At 42.2% G+C, this 27,416-nt stretch overlaps 1 protein-coding gene and 1 long non-coding RNA gene across 3 annotated transcripts; one reads left to right on the top strand and one right to left on the bottom strand.

The window, feature by feature from the left end:
- The first annotated feature begins 1,352 nt into the window (after positions 1-1,352).
- Positions 1,353-19,650, top strand: LOC119049639 (zinc finger protein 791-like). 2 transcript variants are annotated; one of them, XR_005082575.2, is made up of 5 exons: positions 1,353-1,504; positions 14,885-15,011; positions 15,212-15,272; positions 15,805-17,541; positions 19,236-19,650. XR_005082575.2 is itself a non-coding variant. In XM_037145711.2 (4 exons), the coding sequence occupies exons 1-4, from the start codon at positions 1,502-1,504 to the stop codon at positions 17,456-17,458; spliced, it is 1,845 nt and encodes a 614-aa protein (XP_037001606.2). In that variant the 5' UTR covers positions 1,353-1,501; the 3' UTR covers positions 17,459-19,650. The 2 variants fall into 2 exon arrangements, 1 of the variants encoding a protein (XP_037001606.2); XM_037145711.2 differs by having other exon boundaries at positions 15,805-19,650.
- On the bottom strand, positions 7,016-27,416 carry LOC119049640 (uncharacterized). Its single transcript, XR_008391327.1, has 4 exons — positions 27,306-27,416; positions 26,262-26,480; positions 14,852-15,081; positions 7,016-7,140 (listed from the first exon to the last, which is right to left on the bottom strand). It is a non-coding gene; the product is annotated as an uncharacterized LOC119049640 (long non-coding RNA).

The following is a 27,416-nucleotide window of genomic DNA, read 5'->3' as shown; positions in this document are numbered from 1 at the left end:
CAAGGGTAGTCCCCTGCAATGCTCAAGTTCATGTGTCTTCTCCCAGTTCCATGAGCTGAGCCAGTTGAATGTGTGTGCTAATAAGACACTGGATGTTTGCACTTGCTGTCTGGAGAAGGCATATGGAGGTGGGAGGGTGGGAGTGAGGTGCAGTGCATTGGGCATGCCCATAGGACAGTTGGGGGTTTCAACAAGCATCACATCCAGTGGCTGAAATGCAAACCTCCTGGTGGGGTAGCCGACTATTAGTTGGGGTGCAGCCATTTGTTAAGTTTTGAACCCTGATTGTTGTGTGTCCTTGTAACTTTCCTGACCCCAGATTTTCAGCCCCTCAGCATTTTTAGTGAGATGGGAAGTTGGTGAGCCCCTTGGGCACTGTCCCACACCCCTGAGGAAGCCATGAGATCAGTCACTACACTGTCACTTTCTCCCTGGGAAGAATATCTGGCCAAGGCGGGTCTCAGCAGTGAGTTTTTGGAAGGGTGTTGCATGTAAAGTGAAACTGTTCTTCTTACCCCTATCATAGTGTGTATTCTCAGATTTTATGTTCCAGTGGTGTGCAGGAACTTCTCCACTGGACCCCCAGACTTCCACAAAGGTGCACTCATCCTTAGCTGGTTGTCAGAATTAGTGCACTGTGGGGGAGATGTTGATAAAAACTCCTATTCTACTATCTTGTTGCTGTCACTCTTATTGACTCATGTTATTTAGAAGTGTGTTTTTAATCTTCTAGTATTTGAGGGGTTTCCAAATATTGTCTTTGTTATTGCTAGAGAAGTGCCACTGTACATCATACCTTTGCCATCTATTATTTTCACCAAGAAGTGTTCTTTCAGTTTAGCCTCCTTTGAGCTTTCACCAAGTGGGTATTAATGGAATTCCTTGAAGAAGTTTTCCGGTGAATACTTTGCCCCCTGTGTTTCACACATGCTGGCATCTGAGGCTGGGGGCCTGGTCCAAGACTATGGGTTTCAAACCTCCCACCAGAACTAAGTGCCCCTGAGACCGCAGGATTCTCTAAAGTACCCAGATGAGTGGGGGTGGGAGACAGAAGGGCGGTTGTCTCCCCACTGGAAATGGACCACGATCAAAAATGGAGCCAGAGTCATCATTACATATGGACAGGTTACTTTTAAGTGTCTCTTTGTGAAGAAGAGTCACAATTCCGTGAATGGCCTGACAGTTTCATGATAAAAGCATAGACTCCAACCCACTGCTAAGACAAGGTCCCTCAAAGGCGCGACCTCTGGCCTGTAGTCGCGTAGGCAGGAGAGGGCGGGACCTTGGGGGCTGTCCAATCAGGGGAGTCGCAGATAACGTACATAAGCGCGTCGCTCTGATGACGTGTGGACTGCGTGTTGAGCGCTTCTCTCCGCATCTGTGCATGCATTTTCTCCCTGCCTTTAAAGGCCTCAGGATCTACGCCACATCATTGAGACTGTGGCCGGTACTTGCCGCAGGAGTCATAGGGTGGACGATCGGGAACCGCACAAGTTAGGAAATGGTGAGTGTGGGCCGTGGGTCAGAAGACAGGGAGGAAGTGTTGGTGGAACAGCGTGCCTGGACCCGGCCTCCTGGGGGACACTCCAGAGTTTTGGGACAGGAGTCCACTGGGGACGCGGCACGCAGCACGGGGGCTCGGCCGACAGCGGGAACCCCCAGGTGTTTTCTCCAGTCACGGCGCGGCTGCATTTCCTCCCCGCCGCCCCCACCTCAAGAATGTTTGGTGACCACGGGAGAGGGTCATCAGACTTTCCAGGGTTCCTAGTGGGAAGAGCTGGGGTCTGTGGGGTCCTCAGCCCCTCCTTTCTCCCCAAGGGGACCCGTTTTTTCCTGAGTTTTGCAAATGGGTAGCGGAGTCTTAAATCCACGACCTGGTCCCCCCGTCACACACACCCAGGCGTTCTTGGGACTGGCAGTAAATTCCTGTTTCCATATCTTTTCCTGCATTCCTGAACGCCATCTTCCCCTCTCTTGTTCACAGCATGATTAACTATTTGTCTTCGGTGGTACATTTCACACTACACAGTATTTTATTTATCATTTCTCCACACAGCCATGGATGGTTCTCTTTTTACAGATTTACTTTTTTCCCCTGTAGATGTTTTATGTAAGAGGAAAGCCACGAATAACTGCCTAGAACTCTGTTGTGTAAAAACCTTGTACCTCACCCCTGGGTGCACACATGCTATGGGTGCTCATGTTTGGAAACTTTCCTGGGTGATCTGCCCGTTCATCCCACTTCCAGGCCAAGCGCTGCCTCACTCTGAGTCTGTGGTTTTTGTACTTTAATCCTCCATTGTTCAATAAGTATAAATGTATTTAAGAAAAAGAAAAATTATAAAATATTTCCAAGAAAGAGGTGAATTTCAGAAAAAATTAAAAATTCCATCATCACATCTATTTGGTAACATTTTTGTTTCTGTTTTTCTTCCATGAGTGAGTGTAGAAACATTCTGAGATCGGTTCTTTTGGTTGATTTCAAAGGCAACATCAGGGCTTAGACTTACAAGACCTAGAAATGTGTTCGATGTAATCATTCTCCAAACAGTTACTTGCCATGGAAATGAATAATTCACATTTATTTTCTGAAAGGAATCAATATTTGCATATTTCTTGTTAAACCACAAAAATTCCTTACCCTTTTCCCCCATCCTTTACACGTAAACACTGGATTTGAGTGGTTTTACTGGATTGCTCAAACACTGGGAGTGGCTCGCCTCGGGCGTCGTCCTGTACAACTTAAGGTTTCGGGTTTGATCTCCAGTCCAGGCACATACAGGAGGCAATTAATTGTTTCTCATATCGACTTTGTCCCCCCACCCCATCTTCCTCTCTCTCTCAAATCAATAAACATCCTCCGGTGAGGATTAAAAAGAGGAAAAAACCAGTCGTGGTCCAGAGCAACTGTGTCAAAGCAGAAGCCTCTCAGGTCAGTGTCTCCAAGCTAATCAGTGTCTCCAAGCTAAGGCCTCCTTGAGCCTGCACAGGGAAGTCCTGGAAGGCCCAATGGTTCTCTCTGAGGAGCCTCCCCTTGCTGGTGTCCTCCCTGCTCAGATCCCGGAAGGAGCCTGCACACTGAGAGAAGCTACAGCCCTGGGAAGTGGGAGCAAAGGGTGATTTCCTAGGGCCTGTTTCTGATTTATAGGCTTGAGCAGTGTAGGTGTGATCAGAGGAATCTATGTACATTGAGAGTCTGTGAATGTCAGTTCTGTCTTCTAGACAGAGAGGGTTTATAAATTTGGGAGTTTTGGGTGGTGGGGGGGTGAGAACCTTAAATTGAATCTGGCTAAGTTTCCTCAATTAGGAGAATTAAAGCCTCAGAGAGGAAGCCTTTCCATCACCTCAGGAGATGGGCATGTGGAGCTCCCAGAAATCATTTCTGTGGGTGCTCCGTCAGCAGGGAGTGGCCCAGCTTTTAAGAGTTATATCCCAAAAGGGGGTGTATGGACTACAAGCTTGAGAACGTGGGTTTTCTTCTGAACTGTGAGGAGGCAGGCAGCCTATCTCACCTGATGCAAAGATTTGTATTTCTTTCTTTGGATATTCATAATATTGCATACTGAAGCTCCCAATTCTAGTTTTCATTGGCAATTTATGATATTTTCTGGGTGAGTGTGTAAGGTTTTTAGTTCTTGGGCTTTGGAAATATAAGTTGATTGAAAGATACATGGGAATAAGGCAAGAAATTCTGGAACCAGATAGAGTATTTGCTCCTTGTAGGCAAGAGATCAAGATACAAGATGGGTGTATTTGAGCTCTCAAGTAGATTTTACATTTTAGATCAGTGCTTGTTATGTTCATGTCCCTAGAGAGCTTTGGAAATGTAAATGCTATAATATTGCTTAGGCATAAGGGAAATTAATTCCTATTTTAATACTCAAAACTTATATAAACCTTTGAAAATCCTGATGCATCCAGTGGATTAGACCCAAATAAAGCTATAATAGGCTTTCCACACTTTGGTGTTTTTCTCCCTCTTTCTTGCTCACTTCCCCTCTCTCTGAAAATAAGTAAGTGAAATCTTTCTTTAAAGACTATTAAATAGAAAAATATGGTTTATGTAGAATTAAGAATTACTAAGAATTATTTTTTAATATTTTATTTATTATCTTTAGAGGAGGAGAGAGGGAGAGAAATATCAATGTATGGTTGCCTTTCGTGCATCCCCTGCTGGGAACTGGCCTGCAGGGAACCGGTCTGCAACCCAGATATATGCCCTGACTGGGAATCTAACCGCAATCCTCTGGTTCACAGGCCTGTGCTCAATCCACTGAGCTACACCAACCAGGGCAGAATTATTATTTTTTAATAATGCATGCAACATCTAGCAAAAGTCTATAAGATAAGGTTTAAACTCCACTCACCACCAGAACATCCCGGTTCCCTCCAGGGCTCTTGCTTTAGCTAACCCCAGTAACCAGTGTTGAATTTCTTGAGCATCCTATTAGTATTTCTTTATAACAAGCAATTGGACTCCACACTTTTTGATATCTAACTGTTCATGGCTGAAGCCTCCCCGCTCCCTCTACCCCTTGGGCTCCCTCCCACCTGGATGAACTGATGAAAAAGTCTACATGTTCTTTCCTCTAGAGATGGCAAAAAACTCAAATCACAAAGGCCCCTGCCTTTGGACTAGGACTCCAGAGGCTGGGTTGGCCCCAATGTAGAGGGTACAGGTGGGGGGGGGGTGCATACCCTGTGCAAGAGGTGGAACCATCAGGTGGTTGCTCGTGCAAGAGCAGTTATTTAAAGAAAAGCAGGAGAGGCAGGAAAGGCGGCCAGTAGGTGGCAGGAGGATCCACACTCCTTCTTTTCCACACTCGTAATTCCAAAGGGATCCCACTTGGTGTAAGCAGGATACCCCTGATAATGTTAGGGGAGATACCAAATATAATATAGAGTGCAGATAGGGATGTTTCACCATAATTATGGTCTTACCTAATTTTCCATGGTTATAGTGCCCATTTTCTTAAAGTATGCCACAGTCAGCAAGGAAGGTTTAAATCAATGAGTTACACTCGTAAGTTAAATTGTAATTTAGCCTTTGGCGCTTTCAAAATATATTAACAAAATGGGACCCCATAGTCCTTAACCCCAGTTAAATTCATGTGGCCTAATGTAAATTAAACAGGGCGTTAAAGGATTGAAAACCACTGTACACCTATTTAGTGAAGAAGTGATTATGCCCTCTGCTTCACCTTTGAATAGCTGGTTTGGCTTTTTTTTTAAGATGGTCTGAATTCAACTTGACAGAATAAATTTCTAAGTGAACTTAACAAACTTAAAGATCCTGTGTTGTGAAAAAGCAGTCATTAATTGCATTGATTATAATAACTGGGTAACTATAATTGGTGATGGTGAATTTTTAGTTGGCCTGTTCGTCAAGAAAGAATGACACCTCACAGTGGATTACTGCAACCTTGAGGCTGTGGTCAAACCAAGTAAGCCTCTCCCTATTCTCAGTCCCCAGCATTATGGAAGTTACTGCCTCTATCCACTCAGCAACTGGTCAATATCCTGCTGTCACAGATTTGACTGTTTTGCTCGTACCTGTGACATCAGTATCATTGGCCTTCACCTCTGAAGGGACTTGATCCACCTTTACCTGGTTACCTTCGGGACCTCAGCACCATTGCCAGCATACACGGTCTCTGCAGGCAGGGTCTGGACCGCATCCATCCTGCTCCGGGGCACAGGTACAACGACATTGCATTAGTGACATCGTCCTCTGAGGGTCCTCAGGACATAAAAATATTGACAAAAGTCACTCATAAAAAGGACAGGCCATTGCTGTGTATATCGGGTGAGGCCCTGGCCCCGTGTTTAAATTCCTAAAACGTATTCAGTAATCTGGGTCCTGCTTCATCCTTAAGCAGTAAAGAAACAGCTGTTGCCCCTCTTAGCACCCGCTACATTGTCTAGATTCTTTGGGTGCTCTGGAGGAAACACAGTCCATTTACATGCTGCACTTGAGTCCATTAATACTGTTTCTTACAAACACCCACCCTGAACGGTAGGTACCCCTGCAGCAAAACCAAAAGGCTCTGGAGTCAGTCAGATTGCCATGCGATGGGCACTCCCATAGTGCCCACAGACACTTGTTCCACAGCAGAGCCTTCGGTGACCTCCTGCTGTGCCTCCCAGAGTTACCCACGATGGCCCTGAGTTGTCCATAGGCTTCTGATGCAAGAAACTGCCTGAGGCTCCAAACTGTATGCCATTAGAGCGCAGTTGTCACTGCTTGTAAAGCTGTCCTAAAAATGGTCCTGAACCTGTGACCCCTTAGGAAGCTACCCTTTATGCCCTGGGACCTGTGAACAGTGTTATCAAGGTCAGCTAAGAACTCTGAACTCTGTTCTTATAACTAAGAACTCTGTTATCAAGACCCCTTGAGACAAGATATAGCTAAACCTGGCACCTTGGGCATATTCTACCAGGAGGGGGTGGCCTCCCTCTCCTCAGTCCCTTGCCAGGTGCTGAAGGAGGTCACCATTTTCTCAGACTTCTAGGTTTCCTGGGGAGCACTTTAGGATTCCCCGAGTTAAAGGAAATGAATTCATAGCCTTCAGGGACAACATCGCCTCATCTGTACATGATGAAGCTCAGGCAGTTACTACTCATATCCTTTAACTGGAATATCCTTTTAAAGGATGGGACTCAAGGGTCCATACGACTGACCAAACAGCAGGCAATCATCTTAGCACTGACCAGAATTGGCTTCACCGGCCATGTTTACAGACTCTTGGATGATTAAGTTGCCCTTTTGTGGCAAAAGAATTCTGGGACTGCCTTGCCTCACAGTTACCCACAGTGTAAATCAAGGTAACCTCTGTTTCTACATATACTTAGACCACAGTGTGTGGCTTTGCCAGGACACTCCTGCATGTGGGAGTTCTAAACACCACAGATAGTAGTGAAGGGACTCATTTCACTTTTCAGAATATGCAGAGCTGAGCCCTGGCTGGTGTAGCTCATGGATTGAGCACGGGCCTGCGAACCAGACAGTCACGGTTCGATTCCCAGTCAGGGCACATACCTGGGTTGCAGGCCGGTTCCCTGCAGGCCAGCTCCCAGCAGGGGATGCACGAAAGGCAACCATACATTGATGTTTCTCTTCCTCTCTCCTTCCCTTCCCCTCTAAAGATAAATAAATAAAAATCTTTAAAAAAAATTAAAAAAAAAAAGAATATGCAGAGCTGGGCTCTGGGAAAGGCATTCAGTGGAAGTTCCTCCTCTCAGGTCTCGGTGCAGGCCTCATAAAACACCTGAATGACTTAACTGAAATAACTTCAAATCAATTGAATGAAAGATGGCTTCTTTCGGCCACCAGTCCTCAGCAATCACTAGTAATGTATGTCTTATCTTTTTTAGTTTTCTTGATAGAGTTGGCATTTCTTTACAGCAATTTTAGGTTTACAGAAAACTTGATCAGAATGTACAGAGAGTTCCCACATAACCCCTCTGTCTCCACATAGTTCGTCCTATTTTTTATGTCTTGTATTACTGTGGTATATTTGCTATTAATGCATTAAAGTCCACAGTTTACATTAGTGTTTTTATTTTTAAGGTAGGAAGATATTTTGGTTTTTTCATTCCTTATGAAAGTTTATTGGTTTTTTTACTTTATATTTTATTGTTTATGCTATAATAGTCCTCCCAATTTTCCCCTTTGCCCCTGTCCACCCAGACCCGCCCCCACTCCCTTAGGCAGTCCCCATACCATTGTCCATGCCCATGGGTCATGCATATATGTTCTTTGGCTGCTATATTCTTTATGCTGCTATACTTTACACCCCCATAACTATTCTGTAACTACCAATTTGTACTTCTTAATCCCTTCACCTTTTTCACCCATCTCCCCAACCCCTTTCCCATCTGGCAGCCATGAAAATGTTCTATCTATGATTCTGTTTCTGTTCTGCTTGCTTGTTTAATTTTTTTTAGATTCAAATATTGATACATATATATTTATTGCCATTTTATTGTTCAAATTTTCAATATTCTTAAAGAAGACCCTTTAACATTTCATATAATACTGATTTCATGGTGATGAACTCTTTTAGCTTTTTCCCTTCTGGGAAGCTCTATATCTGCCCTTTGATTCTAAATAATAGTTTTGCTGGGTAGAGCAACTCTGACTGTATGTCCCAGCTTTTTATGACTTTGCAGGCTAGAAGGAATTACCAAGAAATATTCAAAGTTTCTTTTGAGAAATCAGCCCTGGCTGGTGTGGCTCAATGGATTGAGCACTGGCCTGTGAACCAAAGGGTCACTGGTTCCATTCCCAGTCAGGACACATGCCTGGGTTGCAAGAGGCAACCACACATTAATGTCTCTCTCCTCTTTCTCCCTCCCTTCCCCTCTCTAAAAATAAATAAATAAAATCTTTCTTTAAAAGTTTCTTTTGAGAAATCAGCTGATAGTCTTATGGAAACTCCCCTATAGGTAATTAACTGCTTTTCTCTTACTGATTTTAAGATTTTGTCTTTAACCTTTGGCACTTTAATCATGATGTGTCTTGGTGTGGGCCTTTTTGGGTTCATCTTGTTTGCAACTCTGAGCTTCCCGGACCTGTATGTCTAGTTCCTTCACCAAGTTAGGGAAGTTTTTTGTCATTATTTTTTCAAGTAGGTTTTCAGTTTCTTGCTCTCTCTCTTCTTCCGGCATCCCCGTGATGGGAATGTGTTAGTGTAGTTGAAATCATCCCAGATGCTCCTCATACTATCCTTTTTCTGGATTCTTTTTTCTTCTTGCTGTTTTGATTGGGTGTTTTTTGCTTCCTTATATTCCAAATTAGTGATTTGATTCTCAGCTTTATCCACTTACTGTTGATTTCCTGTAAATTATTCTTCATCTCAGTTGGTGTATCCTTGATCACAATTGGTGTATCCTTCATTTCTGACTGGTTTTCTTTTTTTATGATTTCCATGTTCTTTTTTTATGCTGTTAAAGTTCTGAGTTTATCTGCTCTTCCCCTAAATCCATTGAGCATCCTTATAACCCATATTTTAAACTCTACATCTAGTAGATTGCTTGTCTCCATTTTGTTTAGTTTTTTTTTTCTAGAGATTTGTTCATTTATTTCATTTGGGCCATGTTTACTCGTCTTCTCATTTTGACAGCCTCCCTGTGTTTGTTTCTATGTATTAAGTAGAGCTCTGCTATGGCTCCCTGGCTTAGTAGAGTGGCCTAATGTAGTAGGTGTCCTATAGGGTCCAATGGCACAGCCTCCCCTGTCACCTAAACTGGGTACCCAAGATGCGCCCACTGTGTGAGCTATGTACAGCCTCCTTGTGTAGTTGAGCCATGATTGCTGTTGGCAGGTCAGTGGGAGGGATTTTCCCAGGCTAATCAGCTGCAAGGCTGATCAGCTGACTGGCTGTGACCACTGACCGACCACCAACCTCTGACCATCATGGAGAATCAGCTGTGCAGGGGCCGACTCCACCAAGCAGGACTTACTTCAGCAGGGCTCTGGTGCCCTTGAGTGTGTCACTAGGGGAGGTGGTTGGGTGGTGGTACTCTGACATGGTCTATAGCCGTCCACTAGGAACACAGGCTCTGGGACCTCCCAGGAGGTGCAAGCTAAGGTCAGCTACTGCCTGTGTTCTCTCTGGAGCCACTCAGCATAAGCTACAAAGCAATCTACAGATGGTTGCTACTTGTGCTGGGTTCGTAGGTGCCCCAGCAAGGTCAAGCTATAAATGAAGGCCAGCTGCAGCTAGTGCCAAGCCTGGGGCTACTTAGGGAGACATACAGTACTTGCTGAGACCAGATGCTGCTTCTTTGAGAGAGTTTAAGTAAATCTGAAGCATGATCCATTCATATGGAAAAGCCACTGGAAACAGCTTGGGTGGACCCAGAATTGGGTGGGGCAGAGCCTGAAGGAATCACTAAGGTGGGGCAAACAGTGTGAACCCAGTTGATGGAGTCTCAGAGAGGACACCTGCCTGCTGGCTTTGTCTCGATGTGGTTTCTTTAATTTTATAGTTGTAAGACTTCTATTCACCTTGATTTCTGGTTGTTCTGAATAATGGCTTTGTAGTTTAGTTGTAATTTTGATGTGGTTGTGCAAGGAGGCTTAAGTAATACAATCCTTGGGAGAGAGAATAGTACAACAACAAAGGATGATCAAATGCTCTTAGTGCTACTGTCTTCAAGGAAAACTGTGATTCCGTTACTGTTTCTTACGACGTGACTTCTAATGTGGTGCTGCAGGCCAGGTGCAGCTGGCCCATTACATTAGTGTTGAGTGTTACACAGTCTCTGGGCCTTGGCTAATGTAAAATGACACGTGTCCATCTTTTCTACAACATGTAGAAAACTTTCACTGCCCTGTGCTCCACCCCATTCATTCATTCATTCATTCATCCATCCTTTCCACTTCTAAATCCCTGGCAACCAAAGGTCTCTCACTGTCTCATAGTATTGTCCTTTCCAGAAATATGCTTGGAATCATAAATGTGTAGCCACGTCATAATGGCTACTTTCACTTAGCAATATGATTTTTAAGGTTTCTCCATGTCTTTTTCACTTGACACCTCATTTCCTCTAACCACAGAATAATATTTCATTATATAAGTACTCTACTGATTATTTTTCCATTCTCCTAATGAAGGATACCTTCATTACCTATAAGTCTTGGTCATCATGAATAAAGCTGTTATAAACATTCATGTGCAGAATTTTTATGAAAGTATTTTTTCAGTTTATTTGAGGAAATTAAAAGGACTGTGACTGCTTGGTTGTATGCTAAGAATACGTTTAGTTTATTAAGAAACTGCCTGTTTTCAGTAGTAGGCATACTGGTTTCCATTCCCACCGGCAGTGGATGAGGGTTCTTGTTGCTCCATGTCTTTGCCATCATTTGGTGTTAGCGCTCAGTGATTTGAATTTTAGCTATTGTAATAATTGTCTCATAATATCTCATTCCTCTATTTACAATTCCTAAAGACATACAATGTTGAGAATTTTTCCCATGTTTATTTACTATTTATGTATCATCTTTGGTGAAGTATATGTTCTGATGTTTTGTCCATTTTTAATTGTGTTGCTTGTCTTATTGTTGAATTTTAAGAGTTCTTTGTGTGTTTTATTTTTTTAATTAATCTTTCTTTTTTTCCGTTACCATATAGTCCCTTTATCAGATACGTGTTTTACAAAGATTTTTTTCCCAGTCTGTGGTTTGTGTTTTCAGTCTCTTAATACTGTCTTTCACAGAGTAGGTTTTATTTTAATGACATCAAACTTATTTTTTCTTTTAATCAATCTTGCTTTTGGTATTGTGTATAAAAATTCATAATCAAACTTTAGGTCATCTAGATTTTCTCCTATGTTGTCTGGTAGAAGGTTTGTAATTTTGCACTTTATATATGACCAATAATCTGTTTTGAGTTAGTTTTTGTGAAAAGTATAAGGTTTGTGTCTAAATTGATCAACTGATTTTTGCACGTGGATGTCTGGTTTTCTTGGCACTATTTGTTGAAAAGGCTGTGTTTTCTCCATTGAATTGTCAAAACTCAGTTAATTATATTTGTTTGGGTCTACAGGAAAGAATTGACTGTTTTATATTAACTATTTATTTTTCAGCAGGCTTTCTTTGTTGCTTTCCTTTGAGATTTTCTCCATAGGTAATCCATATGCAACAAAGACAGTTTAATTTCTTGCTTCCCATTCTGTATGCTTTTTACATCCTTTTCTAGTCTTACTGTATTAGCTTAGATTTCCAGTACAGTGTTGACTAGGAGTGGTGAGAGGGGACACATCATTTCCTTATTCTTGATCTAACCAAGAAAACATCTACTTTCTCACCATTAAGTATGTTAACTGCAAGTTTCTCGTACAGGGTGTTCTTCAAGAGGCAGTGCCTCTCTACTTTTAGTTTGCTACCAGAAATGGATTTGGGATTTTGTCAAATGCTTTTACATTCCCCCCTTCCTCATTCTTGATATTAATTTGTTTTTCTTTTTCTCAGTTTGTGTAGGTGTTTTGCAATCTTGTGTAGGTGTTTTATTAAACTTTTCAAAGAACCAGCTTTTGATTATATCATTTTTTCATAATTTCCTGAAATTTCTTTGGTTTCTTTGGTTTTTATGTCTATTTTTGTGCTTACTTTAGGTCTCATTTGCTTTTTTCTAGTTTCATAAGACAAGCTTAGATTTAGATCATTGAGTACAGATCTCTTTTTGCAAGTGTATGCCTTCAGTGCTATAATCTTCCCTCCAGGCAGTGTTTTTGCTGCATCCCACAAATTTTGGTAAATGTATGTTCATTTTTGTTTAGTTAGTTCAAAATAGTTTTTCATTGCTTTTGAGACTTCTTCTTTGATCCCTGAGTTATTTAAGTGTGTTGTTTAATCTCCCACATATCTGAGGGTTTCCCAATCTTTTTGTCTGATGGCACTGACCAGTTCAGCTGTGGCTTTTCTGATTTTCTTCCTACCAGTATTCATAATTACTACTAGAGCGGTACTGAAATCTCCAGTATAATAGTGAATTCATCTGTTTCTCCTTGCAGTTCCACCCATTGTCCCCTGGTGCCACTGTGTTGTTATGCACGTGAGCACTAAGGAATGCTGTGTTTCCTTAAAGACTTGGCCCAGTATCTTTGTGTAATGCCCCTCTTTATCCCTGTGCGTTGTCTGAAAATGGAGATATGCCAGCTCTTTTTTCCCCTTTATTTTTATTGTTGACAGTATTGACAGATGTCCCCATTTCCCTCCTACTTTGCTCCCAGCCCCCCCTTCCCTCTGGCCACCACCATATTGTTTGTCTGTATCCATGGGTTATACATACATGTTCTTTGACTAAACACTTTGACTAAACACTTCACCTTCTTTCATCCAGTCTCCCCAGCCCCCTCTCCCCTCTGACAGCTGCCAGTTTGTTCCATGTATCCATGCCTCTGGTTCTAGTTTGTCAATTTATTTTGTTTATTAGATTTTATATGTAAGTGAGATCATATGGTATGTTAACATGATACATCTTTTTCCATCTCTTAATTTCAGTCTACCTGACTTTATTGCTAATGTTGCTTATTATGGACAACATATAATTGGGAGTTGTTACTGTTTTATTCATTGTGACAGTATCTTTCCGTTGTTATATTTAGAACATGGACTTTCTAAATGATTGTTGATATAGTTGAATTAGTATCTACCATAATCATTGGTGTTTTCTATTTGTTGCCCTTGTTACTAGTTTCTCGTTTGTCTTTTGCCTTTTTTTCTGCCTTCCCTGGCTTCGAGAATTTTACCTGATTTTATTTTGTCTTCTCTCTTAGCGTATCAGTTATACTTTTTTAAAAACTTGTATTGGTTGCCCTTAGATTTGCCATATATAGTTATGGTTAAGCCAAGTTCTGTTTCAGGTAACACTGAACCACTTCACTGGTTGTACAAATTTCTCATTAACAGAGTATTCCCAATTCTTCTCTCTGCACCTTACAACATCACTATTGTTCATTTCACTCATCCATAAGCTATAATTGCTAAATACTTTTTTGCTAGTATTATTTTGAACAAAGTGTTACCTTTCAAATTAATTAAGAGTGTTTAAAGTGATGTTATTTTCCCTTCATGTATTCCTTCTTAAATGCTCTCCCTTTCTTCATTTTCCTTGCTTGTGAAGAGTTACTTTTAACATTTCTTGCAAAGCAAAGTGGGTGTACTCATGACAAATTCTATTTGTTTTTCTCAGAAATTTCTTCTTAACTTTTAAAGGATCATTTCAGTTGACACGGAATTTTAATTAAGTTGTTTTTTTTCTATCAACACTCTTAACTATTTCAGTCCACTCTCTTCTTGCTTGTATTATTTGGAACCAAAAAAACTATCTTATTTAATTCTTGTTATTCTTTATAGCTAAAGTGTGGTTTTCCCTCTGGCTTCTTTTAAGATGAAGTTTTTTAGTGTGCTGTGTGATTTTGTTGTTGTTGGAAGCCAGATATGATGCACTGAGAAGGAAGCTGGGTAAATAGACCTTTAGTATCAGCTCTGAAGTTTATCTAGCTGGGGCTTAGCCTGTTTACTATTTATGTATCTGTAAGTATCAGAGGCTATATCTGGCGTCCTTCCTTTTCTCTCTCTCCTGTAATGTTGGGAGTTCTCTAGAGCAGGGGTCCCCAACTCCATGGCCGCAGACTGGTAGCAGTCCACCAGCCTGTTAGGAACAGATGAGTGGCGGGTAAGTGAGCAAACCTGTCCCTGGTGCCAAAAAGGTTGGGGACCGCTGCTCTAGAGGCTTCTCAAATAAGGTCTGATAGGTGTGGTTCTTTCCATGTATTCCACTGTAACTAGATGGGCCCTAAATACTGGCCTCTGTGTACCCACCAAGAACTGGGGTCTTCCTATTCTGTTCTTTAACCAAGTGGGTAAATTCTACCATCAGAGTTATTGTGGGGGAACATTTCTCTATCCCCTGCATGGAAATGTCAATGGGTTAATGACCTTTTTCAAGCACCAGTGTTTAAGGAAATTATGTGCCTGAAAGATTCATGATGCTGATTTATGAGGGAGTGGTTATGAATATTGAATATTATGACCAAGTCAAAAAGTAATTATTTTGAAGCCCTGGCTGGTGTAGCTCAGCAGATTGCATGTGGGCCTGGGAACCAAACAACCACAGTTTGATTCCCAGTCAGGGCACATGCCTGGGTTGCGAGCCAGTTCCCAGCAGGGGACACACAAGAGGCAACCATACATTGATATTTCTCTCCCTCTCTCCTTCCCTTCCCCTCTAAAGATAAATAAATAAAATCTTTTTAAAAAAGAATAATTATTTTGAAAACACAGAATCATACATGAACCTCTTATGAATTGACTACAGATGCCCAGTGCTGTCCATCTCACCTGTCTTCCTTGTACATATGTGGGGTGTTTCAGGACTCAGTGACCTTTGAGGATGTGGCTGTGAACTTCAGTCTGGAAGAGTGGGCTCTGCTGGATCCTTCACAGAAGAAGCTCTATAGAGATGTGATGCGGGAAACCTTGAGGAATCTGGCCTCAGTAGGTGAGAATGACAACATATCTTCATTTAGCCACTTAAGAGAACAAGTGTTTCTTGTCTATCAACATTTTCTCTGATTTGAACAGGAAAAGAGAACACTTTGGTAAATAAACCAGGAATGGTCAGAGCTTATCAAAGACCTGTAATGTAATATTTCTTTATTACAGACCAGTAACTTTATTTTGTCTGGGTCTGCGTTTTAGGGAGAAAATGGGAAGACCATAACATTGAAGATAAGTACAAAAACCAGGAAAGAAATCTAAGGTGAGTTATATTCACAACACAAATCAGTATCCCACAAGAGGATTTTCATATATCATGAAAGCAGACACTCCTCAATAAATAAAAAATGGCCCTGGCTGGTGTAGCTCAGTGGACTGAGTACGGGCCTGCAAACCAGACGATCGCGGTTTGATTCCCAGTCAGGGCACATGCTTGGGTTGCAGGCCAGTTCCCAGCAGGGGACGCATGAGAGGCAACCATACATTGATATTTCTCTCCCTCTCTCCTTCCCTTCCTCTCTAAAGATAAATAAATAAAATTTAAAAAATAAAAATATATTTTAAAAAATTAAAAATGGAATTGCCTTATGACCCAGCAATTCTACCTCTGGGTATATACCTGGAGAAATCCAAAACACTAATTCAGAAGAAGCTTCTTTCAGAGCATTATAGTCAGTTTCAGACAATTCAGACAGCAGAAAACCTGCACTTTCCCTATATATTGTAAATACAAAATTCTGATGTTTACAAATAAGTATAAATCATTAATCATGTACTCCTGATTTTTTTTATAGACGTCATATAGTAGAGAGACTCTGTGAAAGTAACGAAGGTAGTCTGTGTGGAGAAAAGTTCAGCCGTCTTTCAGATCTCAATCTGAACAAGAAAACTCCTAGTAAAGGAAAATCATGGGAGTGCAGTGCATGTGGAAAAGTCTTCATGAGCCGTTCATCCCTTAATAGGCACGTGCGCTCTCATACTGCGCCCAAACCATACAAGTATCAGGAGTATGGAAAGAAGCCTTATAAATGTAAGATATGTGGGAAAGCCTTCAGTTACCTCCAACCGTTTCAAAAACATGAAAGAAACCACAGTGTAGAGAAATCCTATAAATGTAAGGAATGTGGGAAATCCTTTAGATATCGCCAATCTGTTCGCAAACATGAACGGACTCACACTGGAGAGAAACCCTATGAATGTAAACAATGTGGAAAAGCCTTTAGATATCATCAAACCTTCCAAACACATGAAAGGACTCACACCGGAGAGAAGCCCTACGAATGTAAACAGTGTGGTAAAGCCCTCAGTTGTCCCAGTTCCTATCGAAGTCATGAAAGGACTCACACTGGAGAGAAACCCTATGAATGTGAAAAGTGTAGTAAAGCATTCAGTTGCCCCAGTTCTCTTCGAAAACATGAAAGAACCCACACTGGAGAGAAACCCTATGACTGCAAAGAATGCGGGAAGGCCTTTATTTCTCTTGGAAGCTTTCAAAGACACATGATAACACATACTGGAGATGGACCTTACAAATGTAAGGCATGTGGGAAGGCATTTAATTGTCCCAGTTCATACAGAATACATGAAAGATCTCACACTGGAGAGAAACCCTACGAATGTAAGCAGTGTGGTAAAGCCTTCAGTTGTTCTAGTTCCTTTCGAACACATGAAAGAACTCACACTGGAGAGAAGCCCTACCAATGTAAGGAGTGTGGGAAAGCTTTCCATTGGCTCACCACTTTCCAAGTCCATGTGAGAACTCACACTGGAGAGAAGCCCTATATATGTAAGCTGTGTGGGAAAGCCCTCAGTTGTCCCACTTCCTTTCGAAGACATGAAAGGACTCACAGTGCAGAGAAACCCTATGAGTGTAAACAGTGTGGGAAAACCTTCAGTTCTTCTCTAGGTTTGCAAATACATGGAAGAACTCACACTGGAGAGAAGCCCTATAAATGTGAGGAATGTGGAAAAGCATTTGTATCTCTCACAAGCTTTCGAAGACACATGATGACGCACACTGGAGATGGACCTTACAAATGTAAGGAGTGTGGCAAAGCGTTCAACTGTCCCAGTTCATTTCGAATACATGAAAGGACTCACACTGGAGAGAAACCCTACGAATGTAAAATTTGTGGTAAAGCCTTCAGTTGTTCCAGTTATGTTCAAGTACATGAAAGAACTCACACTGGAGAGAAACCCTATGAATGTAAGGAGTGTGGGAAGGCCTTCATTTATCGCACAACCTTTCGAGGCCACATGAGAATGCACACTGGAGAGAAACCCTATAAATGTGAAGACTGTGGGAAAGCCTTTAGTCGACCCAGTTCATTTAGAAGCCATGAAAGAATTCACACTGGAGAGAAACTTCTTCAGTGTAAGCATTGTGGGAAGGCCTTCAACTGGCCCACATCCTTACACAAACATGTCATGAGAATGCACACTGGATAAATTACAACTGATAAACACAAGAAGGTTTTCATTCTTCACATGGAAAGAAATGTGAAAATTCCACTGGAGAGATGGCTATAAATGTAAGTAATACAGGAAGGCCTGATGCAAATTAATTCACATTTAATACTCCAGAAAATTTGTGACATGAAATATGTTTTAAAAGATAAAAATAGCTTTTCTTTGTCAGTGGCTCATACTGAAACTCAGTCTCTGGCTATGGATTCTATTTGCTACTTGTGCAAATGAACAGTGACTTGAGACAATTCTGTAAGTACTTTTTAAGCAGTGGCACATCGCTTTTAGTATGTAATGCTTTTCCTTAAATCAGCTTATAAAATCTCTGAAGTCTATTGGTGAATTGAAATATAAATGTAATATATACTAGTAGGGTTAATTTTATATACATTTTTAATTGTTCTATAAGTTAAGGGGAATAATGATACTTTGTTATTTCTTAGGATTTTCCTATTGGCTTCATATGGCAAATGCCAGATATTCCTTATCCATTATAAATATTCTTCCTTTGTTATGATAAAAAAAAAAACTTTCTTTTTCTTTCATCAGAAGAGCCTTACTAATTCACCTTACAAATAGATAGTTGGCATAAATTTGTAAATAGGAAAAGTTTATCATAGAGTATAATCTCACTGGAATCACTATTTATATCTATTCCCCCTCACTCGTTGTCATTCCCTCTGACAGTGATTTGGATGATGACTTTACATTAAGGAGAGCAACCTGTATTGACATCAACCTCAAACTTACAAAACAACTTTAAAATGTTTACAATTATAATTGTTTTAGATTTAAATTCACAGCTATAATATCTTTGTACCAAAGCAACATTCCCACCTCCCCTCAACCCATTAAAATCTTCCTACAGTATTCTATGTTACCATTTAAGGTATCTTTTACCCATAATACAATCAGAATGATTATATGATCTCACTGATGTCACCCAGTGGTCTCACCATCCCTCTGTCCATACTGAGCACCTACTGGGTACCTGAGCTGGACACTGGGCTTACAACAGTGAGCATAACTAAGGTGGTCACTGCTCTCACAGTGCTTCACATCTATGAAACTAAATAAAATCACGTTTCTAGCTTCTTTCCTAAGTGTTTTTAACACTTAAACTTTGATTCATTTTTGTAATAACATTAACTTTGGTATACCAATAAGCCTTTAATTTGTTTTAAAAAAAAGAAACAAAAAGAAACAGAAAAAAGGAGACCTGTGACAGGACAATAAAATGTAGAATTAGAGATGGGTTTCCCAAAATATGTTACATCAACATGGGTAATGTTGTGACCTACATTTTCTAGAACATTTTCTGGTTTTTTTATGGGTCCATGTTAAAATTCATTAACAATCTCATTCGCATGAGATTTGGAAGGCCTTAGTGTTTGAGCCACAAAGCACAGAAAGACAGATGCATTGATATTTCATATATACCCGCTTCCAACCCATTTTCCTGATTCTTTGTCCTGCCAGCCAAAAGCAACCTCAGTGCTACCACCACTACATGACTCTCACTTTCTCAGAGCTGTAGGTTTCCACAGATGCCTCCACAAGATCCACAGCAAAGATCCATCAGTTTTGGATTTTCCTACAAGCCTTCATGCAACCAATGTAGACTCATGTTTGAAAATGTTCTCTGAAACGCTGACTGCCTTCTTGTCTAGACAGTATTTGAATAAGGTCTAATTTGTATAGCAGACATTTCATTCTGTTAACATTGTTAGTGACCATGTCCCTGATTCCACCAAAACAGCTACAGTGGTGCCGTCAGAACCACATGGGAGTCGGTCCTGCTGCTGCACGTGCAGTGACTGCTCTGACAGTCCCTCCACGTGAGCAGTGGCACCTTCCTCGTGTCAGGCAGATCGTGGGTATTTCTGATTACAGCTGAACGTAAGTCCTCAGTACATTTTATTATGTTTGTATGTGATTTAAAACTGTTCATTTTTTTTGTCGAACAAATGCTTCTGTATGTGTTTTGTGCACTAACAAATATCTCTTCCACTTCCTGATAGGATATATTAAAACATCCCATTGCAGTTATGGATTTTTAGACCAATTTTGTGATTTGTCCAGTTAATCATTGTATATGGTGAATCAGTGTTATCATGTATATTTTTCTTCAGGCAAGTTTTTTTTAAATTTTCCTATAGTTAAAAATGTTTGTGTTTAACCTCTTATTAATTCTTAATAAAAAAACTTATATCATGGTTTTGTCGGTGCCTTCTTGCCAGAAACTGTAGGATCACACCCAGCCTCAAAGAAAGGGGTATAATGAATTGTGGTAAGGATGACCACAAACTGTAAATGGTCATCAGCTGCATCACTAAGAGGGTGCACAAAAGGTCTTGGGCTTATGTCAAGTGATGGGATTAGTAGTCAAGGAAAATGCTCCTCTGTATGAGATACCTTGAGGAGGTGAACTAAATTCTGTCCGTGGTAATCATAATAGTTCTTACTGAAACATGGAAATATTCCCTATGCTATATGGGACACTTTTTCATGTAAAGTACCTCAGTTAAAATACATATGCCCTGACTGGTATGGCTCAGTGGATTGAGCACTGGACTGTGAAGCAAAGGGTCACGAGTTCAATTCCCAGTCAGGGCACATGCCTAGGTTGCAGGCCAAGTCCCCAGTAAGGGGTGTTTGAGAAGCAAACACACAATAATGTTTCTCCCCCTCTCTTCTTTATCTTCCCCCTCTCTAAAAATAAATAAAATATTTAAAAATAATCATCATTATAAAGGAATATGTGAAGATTCATACACCAACAAAGTAGAATACTTACATGAAGTGGACAAATTCCTAGAAAAAAATCTATCAAAACTAACTTAAGAAAGTGAAAAATCTGAATATAACTATAACAAGTAAAAGTAGCTGAATTAGTAATGAAAAAAAATACCCATATGGAAAAAAAAGTCCAGGCAAAAATGTTTTCACTACAAAATTCTCCAACATATTCAAAGGAAGAATACCATTCCTTCACAAAGTCTAACTGAAACGGAGCCAGACTCTTTACCACATATAGTGAGGTGGTATGTGTGTCAACAAGGTCACAGTTCCAGGAGTGGCCTTGCAGCTTTATCCTCAGACCCTGACCCAGAAGGACAGTAAGCCTTCCTTTTCTGGATTGGCCTGGCCTGGGTGCCACTCCTGCACTAGACAGGGGTACTGCTCTACCTGGAAACTGAGTCTGGAACTCCCCCCGCATGCCTTGGTACCCACCTTGAGAAGGAGCTGTGACAAGACAATAGTGCCCAAAGGGGAACACGTTCTACTTTAACTTAAGGACAGGTTACAGCCACATGTTGCTTCAGCATTCCCCTCACACCTCCCTCCTAGGCCTCATCCTAAGTATCTCTTCATCTATCTATTCATGTATATCCTTTGATAAACTGGTAAACAACTGTTTCCCTGAGCTCTTTGAGCATGCTAGGAAACTAAACCCAAGGAGGGGGTTAAGGAACCTCTGATTTGTAGCCCAGTCAGAAGTCGTGAGTAACCTGCAGACCTACTACTTGTGATTGGTGTCTCAGTGTGGAGGAGGCAGTCTCCACAATATTCTGCTCTTCTTAACAAGGCCTGTCCTCAAAGGTTCTATTTCACCAGAGCCTGACTGACCTGGGGAGGGAAACTGCCAATTTACACCCCCAGCCACTCTGCCTGACCTACCTTGAGGCTGGGGGGCTCAGACTCAGAAACATCTGCCGGGATCACAGGATGTATTTTCTTCCTGACAGGAAATACATGCTGTGATTTCCAAACCATTTCTCCACCTCCCCAATGCCAACTGGGTGGCCCACAATCTAATTCTACCACCAACCAGAGTCAACAACAGACTCCACAGGTTAAGGACTCAGCCCCACACACTGCCCACATGTCAGAGGCCCCCTGCCAGTGGTGGCTCAGACCATACACATTTCTCCATAGCTACAAATATGGAGGTTCCCAGGACATGCCCTCGTGTTTGTTAATTTGCTAAAACTATTGGAACCAACAAAAGTGCTTTGCTTATTATTATCAGATTACTGTAAAACAGGTCAGACCAGCCAAATGGAAAGGGCGCTCAGGGCAAAGGCGGGTGCAGAGTAGGAGCTTCATAGGCTGTCCAGGCATGACACCCACCCACCACACTGATGTGTCCACCAGTTGGATCTCTGAATCCTACAGTTAGGAGTTCAGATGGGGTTTCCTTACCCAGGCATGACTAATAAAATCACTGACCAGCAGTGAATAACCCATCTTGAAGCCAGTGAGGGGCCCGCGAACAGTCATCCCATTAGAACCTAAGATGCTCCTATCACCCTTGTCATTCTGGTAGTCCAAGGGCTTTAAGGAGGTCTTTGCTAGGAACCATGCACAAAGATACAGCATCTTTCTCATTGTACCACAGAAGGTCCCAGCCCAGGGCACAGGCTCATTACAATATGGACCCAAATCATAGGACTGCAGAAGGCTGCCCCTCCACCCACAGCACCACCCTCCAGCAACGGCACTCCAGTGGAGCATGGAGCACACCCTGGAAGGGCTGCAGTGTCAGAACTTATGTAGAAGCCTCTGTAGAACCCTAAAGATGACATAGAGACAAAAAACCAAGGACACCTGAGGATATTTTAGCCTCTGATACAACCAATAGTAAACAAAGCTTAACTCCCTAGTCAGATAAACATAAAACCTTGCACTAAAGGCCTATCTACCTTAGTCCCTTTTTCACAGCACATCATGTTCAGCATTCAACAAAAAAGTAAAAGGCATGCTAAAAATTAAAACACAGTGTGAAGAGGCAGAACAAGCAAAAGAATGTTAATTCAGATGCAGCAGATATATTGGAATTATCAGACCAGAAACATAAAGCAACCACAATTAACGTGCAAGCACTCTAATGGAAGTAGTGGACAACGTGAGGACAGGTCATGTAAGCAGAGATGGAAACCCTAAGAAATCACAAAACAGGAAACGTAAGCAAAAACAAAAAACGTTAAGCCCTGACAGGTGTGGCTCAGTGGATTGGGTGTCCTGCGGCAAACTGAAAGGTCGCTGGTTGATTCCCGGTCAGAGCGCACATCTGGGTTGTGGCCCAGGTCACCGGTTGGGCACATGTGGAAGGCAACTGATACTTCCCTCGAACATGAATGTTTTCTCCTTTTTAAGGGATCCCTCCCTTCCCTTCTCTCTAAAAATAATAAATAAAATCAGAAGGGAGGGAAGGAGGGAAGGAAAGGGAAAAGGAAGGAAGAAAGATGTTAAAACAACAATACAAATGAAGAATTCCTCGATGTGGGGCAACAACAGCTCATGGATACAGAGGAAACATGAGGAAGGAATCAGTGAGCTCGGGGAAATGTGAACACAACCTTCCAAAGCGAATGCACAGAAATGAACAGAACAAAAAAGATGAGGCAGGAGGACTTCCGCCAAGATCGAGGCATAGGTGGACGTGCCATGCCTTCTCACACAACCAAGTTTAGAGACAACTAAATATTAGCAACAGAAAACACAGCCAGAACACGGAAAATTGAACTTTTCGGAAGTCCAATAACAACAAATTCTTCAGCCTGACCGGTAAGGGGCGAAACCAGCAGCTGGTGAAGCGGGGTTGCACAGGAAAACTCGGTCGGACGGACTCAGGCGCTCGGAATCCAGGTGCGCGGAATCCAGGCGCAGAATCCAGGCTCAGGGTTGGACCTAGTGAGCGACCGAGCGACTAGGCGAGCGACCGCAGGGGAGACAGCGAGGGAGCAGGGCTGCAGGTTGACTGTGGTCGCGCATTTGCGCGCGGGTGGACAGGCAAGGGAGTGGGCAGTTGGACCGAGGCCGGCGGGTCTGGCAAGCGGCAGTGGAGGGCGCCGCCATTTCCCTGCTCTGACCCCACCTCCACATACAGCGTCACAACCCAGCGACTCTGAGTGGCCCGGCCCAGGTGAACCACCTAAGGCGCTACTCCTCACCCAGCTGTGAGAAACAGCAGAGGGGGTCGCTCTGACCACGCCCCCACATATAGCGTCACAACCCAGCAACCTGGGAGTCCAAGGCGACGCTTCTCACACTTAAAGGGTGCGAACAGACCAAAAATGTCGCAAGAAGATCTCAAAGCCCCAGAGCCCATAGATCTAAGCGATGAAGAAATAGCAAAACTCTCAGACGCACAGTTTAAAACACTGGTCATCAGGATCCTCACAGAACTGGTTGATTATAGCCACAAATTAGACAAATATATGAAGGCAAAACTAATTGAAATGAATGGAATTGCACAGGACACCAATAGCAATGAAAAGGAAACTGGGACTCAAATCAATGGAGTGGACCAGAAGAAAGCAAATAATGGCCAAACAAAAAAGAGTGAAGAAGCAAGAATTCAAAGAAATGAGGAGAGTCTTAGGAACCTCCAGGACATCTTTAAACGCTCCAACATCCGAATTATAGGGGTACCAGAAGGGGGAAAGGCACAGCCACCAGTGGAAAACTTATTTGAACAAATAATAAAGGAGAATTTCCCCAATCTGGCAAAGGAAATAGACTTCCAGGAAATCCAGGAAGCTCAGAGAGTCCCAAAGAAGTTGGACCCAAGAAGGAACACACCAAGGCACATCATAATTACGTTAGCCAAGATTAAAATGAAGGAGAGAATCCTAGAAGCAGCAAGAGCTAAGGGGACAGTCACCTACAAAGGAGTCCCCATCAGACTGTCAGCTGATTTCTCAAAAGAGACCTTACAGGCAAGAAGGGGCTGGAAAGAGGTATTCCAAGACATGAAATCCAAAGACCTACAACCAAGATTGCTCTATCCAGCAAAACTTTTATTTAGAATGGAAGGACACATAAGGTGCTTCTCAGATAAGATCAAATTCAAGGAGTTCATCATCACCAAGCCCTTATTATATGAAATGTTAAAGGGACTTATCTAAGAAAAAGAAGTTAAAGAAACATGTACAGTGAAAGGACAACAAACTCACAGTTATTAACAACCACACCTAAAACGAAAGCAAACTAAAAGGACAGCTAGATCAGGAGTGGAAACATAGAAATAAAGATCTCAGGGAGGGTTAGCAACAGGGGAGTGGGAGGAGGAGAAGGGGGGAGAAGGTACAGAAAATAAGTAGCATAGACAGTAGATAGAAAATAGATGGGGGGGCAAGAATAGCATGGGAAATATAGAATCTAAAGGACTTGAAACACATGGTCATAAACTAAAGGGGGGGTAATGGTGGGGATGGGGGGGGAGGGTGGAGGGGAATGAAAGGGGGAATAGAACAACTGTAACAGCATAATCAATAAAAAAAATTTTAAAAAAAAAAGATGAGGCAGAAACCCACGAACTTTGTGGCAATTACAAAGGTGCAACAAACACATAATGGGAACCCATGAAGGAGAATAAAGATTTTAAAACAGTAAATAAGTGAAGCAATGATGGCTCAGAGTTTCCCAAAATTAACAACAGACACCAAACCAACAAACCCAGGAAGCTCAAAATTCACCAAACGAGATAAAAACAAAAAAATGCACACCTATAAATATCATATTCAAACTTGAGAAAAATCAAAGACAAAGAATATCTTGAAAAAAGCGGGGGTGGGATGGGGGTAGAGGAGGACCTTAGTTATAGAGAAGCAAGGATAAAATGAAATCAGATTTTTTCAGAAACTATGCAAACAGGGAGACAATCTTCCTGTGAAGTTTAACTATTTCCTGTGAAGTAGTTAAAGAGTTAAAATACCATCCAAACAGAATTCTGTATAGAGAAAATTATCTTTCAAACGTGAAGAAGAAATGAGAATTTATGACACAAACAAAAATTAGGGAATTTGTCACCAGTATACCTGCTTTGTAAGAAATGTTAAATATGTCAGGAAAAAGATAATGATAGAGTGTTAGAGAAAGAATAAATGAATGTGAAATTAATTGTATTTGTTATTTTATTTAATCTGACAGATAGCACTATGTTCCAAGTCATAAGAGTAACAATGTATTCAGTAATTATAACTTACAGATAATTGAAATGAATGACAACAATGTTAAAAGGGAGGGAGTGATTCGAAATATAGACTCTAGATGTGCACCAATTACACTCCAAGTGCACCTATATTGTGGATGTAAAACTCCATCCTATGGCTACAAACAAGGCAAAGGGAACTGCAACTAAGAGCTCAGAAAGAACATCATCCCCCCCCTCCCCCATGTGCACATGCGCCCCCAGCTCCCCAGCGCTGTGGTGGCTTCTTGCTGTACAGGCTCCTTCCACCGGGGGGGGGGGGGGGGCGGGGGGCGGGGGCGGCTGAGCAGGCAGGACACCTGCAGGGGGAAGCTCCCCAAGAAGATCCACTGGGCCTTCAAGCACTTGCCCCTGCAGGCTCAGGGGGGCCTTAGCCTGAGTCACTGACCACAGGGTTCTTATTCCCTAGTGGACTTGCTTGGGCCACCACAGATATTTTAAATGTCAAAAATCCAGTGTTTGAACAATCTACCAAAACCACATAAACCCAGCATTCATATGAAAAGGAAGAAGAGCCTTTCACTAGTTCAATTAGAAAGCCCCTAACATTTTTTTTTAAGATGTCAGTTGTTTCTATTTAGAGGAAAAGTAATTGGTTTGTAAATAATTAATCATAGTTGAACACATATGCTCTGCATATCTATATCTGGAATTTTATTTGAAATCACCCAAAGTGAAAAACAAACCTTGGAAACTTAATACACATGCTCAGTGGAAGAAAGAGTGGAAAGAGTTATTCTATCGTACACAAATGTATGCACTACTAGAACATTAAACATATTTTACCTCTATTGAAAAAGGAGTAAGTCCACAAGTCTTTCCAGGTGACAAACCCAAGAAGGGCCATTCTCACAGGACAAAATACCCAGGAAACTTTCTCAAGAAGAACCTCCACCCAAAGGACTTCGCATAGGATGTCTGTGTCCAGGGAGGGTCCTGGGCGGAGGTGCTGGATTTCAAGCAACGGATTTCAAGTTTTTGTCAAAGTGGTTATTCTCGGCTTTCCTATCATGTAAAATATGCACAGACAAAAATAAATAAATAAATATTTTAAAAGAGCCATCTGTGGCTAATTGATAATGATGCTGTGAATCAGAGAAGGCAATCTGGCGTTTAAGAACGCGGGAGGGCCCTGACTGGTATGCAGGCTCAGTTGGTTGGCCGTCGTCCTGCCCAGCAAAAGATTTCGGGTTCCATTCCTGGTCAGGGCTCGCGCCTGGGTTGCGGGTTCCTCCCAGCTTGGAGTGCATTGAGGAGGTGGCCAAACGATGTTTCTCTCTCACATCAATGTTTCTCTCTTTTTTTCTTTCTCCCGCCTTTTCCCTCTCTCTAAAAATAAAATCTTAAAAAAAAAAAAAACGCGGGAGGGATCTAGAAATTCAGAAATTTATTGCTCCTTTGAAGAAGAGGTGGGGGGCCAGGGTAGTGGATTTGAGACCTTGCTACCCAAAACAATTTGAAAACTCTGAAGAAAACGATCCCCCGTGGAGAATGGAGGGCTGGGGAACACAGAGACCACAGCTCCTCCCACGCACAAACCCGGCAGACCGAGTCAGGACTGTCCACTAGTGACCCTCTCCGTGGTCCCCGCACATTTGGGAGATAGGGGCTGGGGACACAGAACTGCCGAGGGAGTCTTCGGGGCCAGAGTGGCCAACGCAGTGACTGGACAGGACGCTTCTTGCCGGAGGGGACTGAGGTTGGCGCGGCGCCCCCGCGGGACTCCGATCCTCAGACTCCGGACTGACCGCGGGGAGGCCAGGCCACGCTACAGCCGGACCCAGTTAATCCGGCGTCCCTGTCCCAGGACACCCAGCCCCGCACACTCACCATTTCCCGGCTTCTGGGGTACCCCAGGCGTCGTCCCTACGGCCACCCCAGCCCTGGACTTTCACAACGGGAGGAACCTGGACGAATATCCGTAGAGAACTTAAGGAGCGC

This window comes from Artibeus jamaicensis, unplaced genomic scaffold (assembly GCF_021234435.1).
Source record: "Artibeus jamaicensis isolate MK-2021 breed Jamaican fruit bat unplaced genomic scaffold, CSHL_Jam_final contig_3290, whole genome shotgun sequence".
Lineage (NCBI taxonomy): Eukaryota > Metazoa > Chordata > Mammalia > Chiroptera > Phyllostomidae > Artibeus > Artibeus jamaicensis.
Note: the sequence above shows the minus strand (reverse complement) of the source record. Positions and strands in the feature narration are given on the sequence as shown.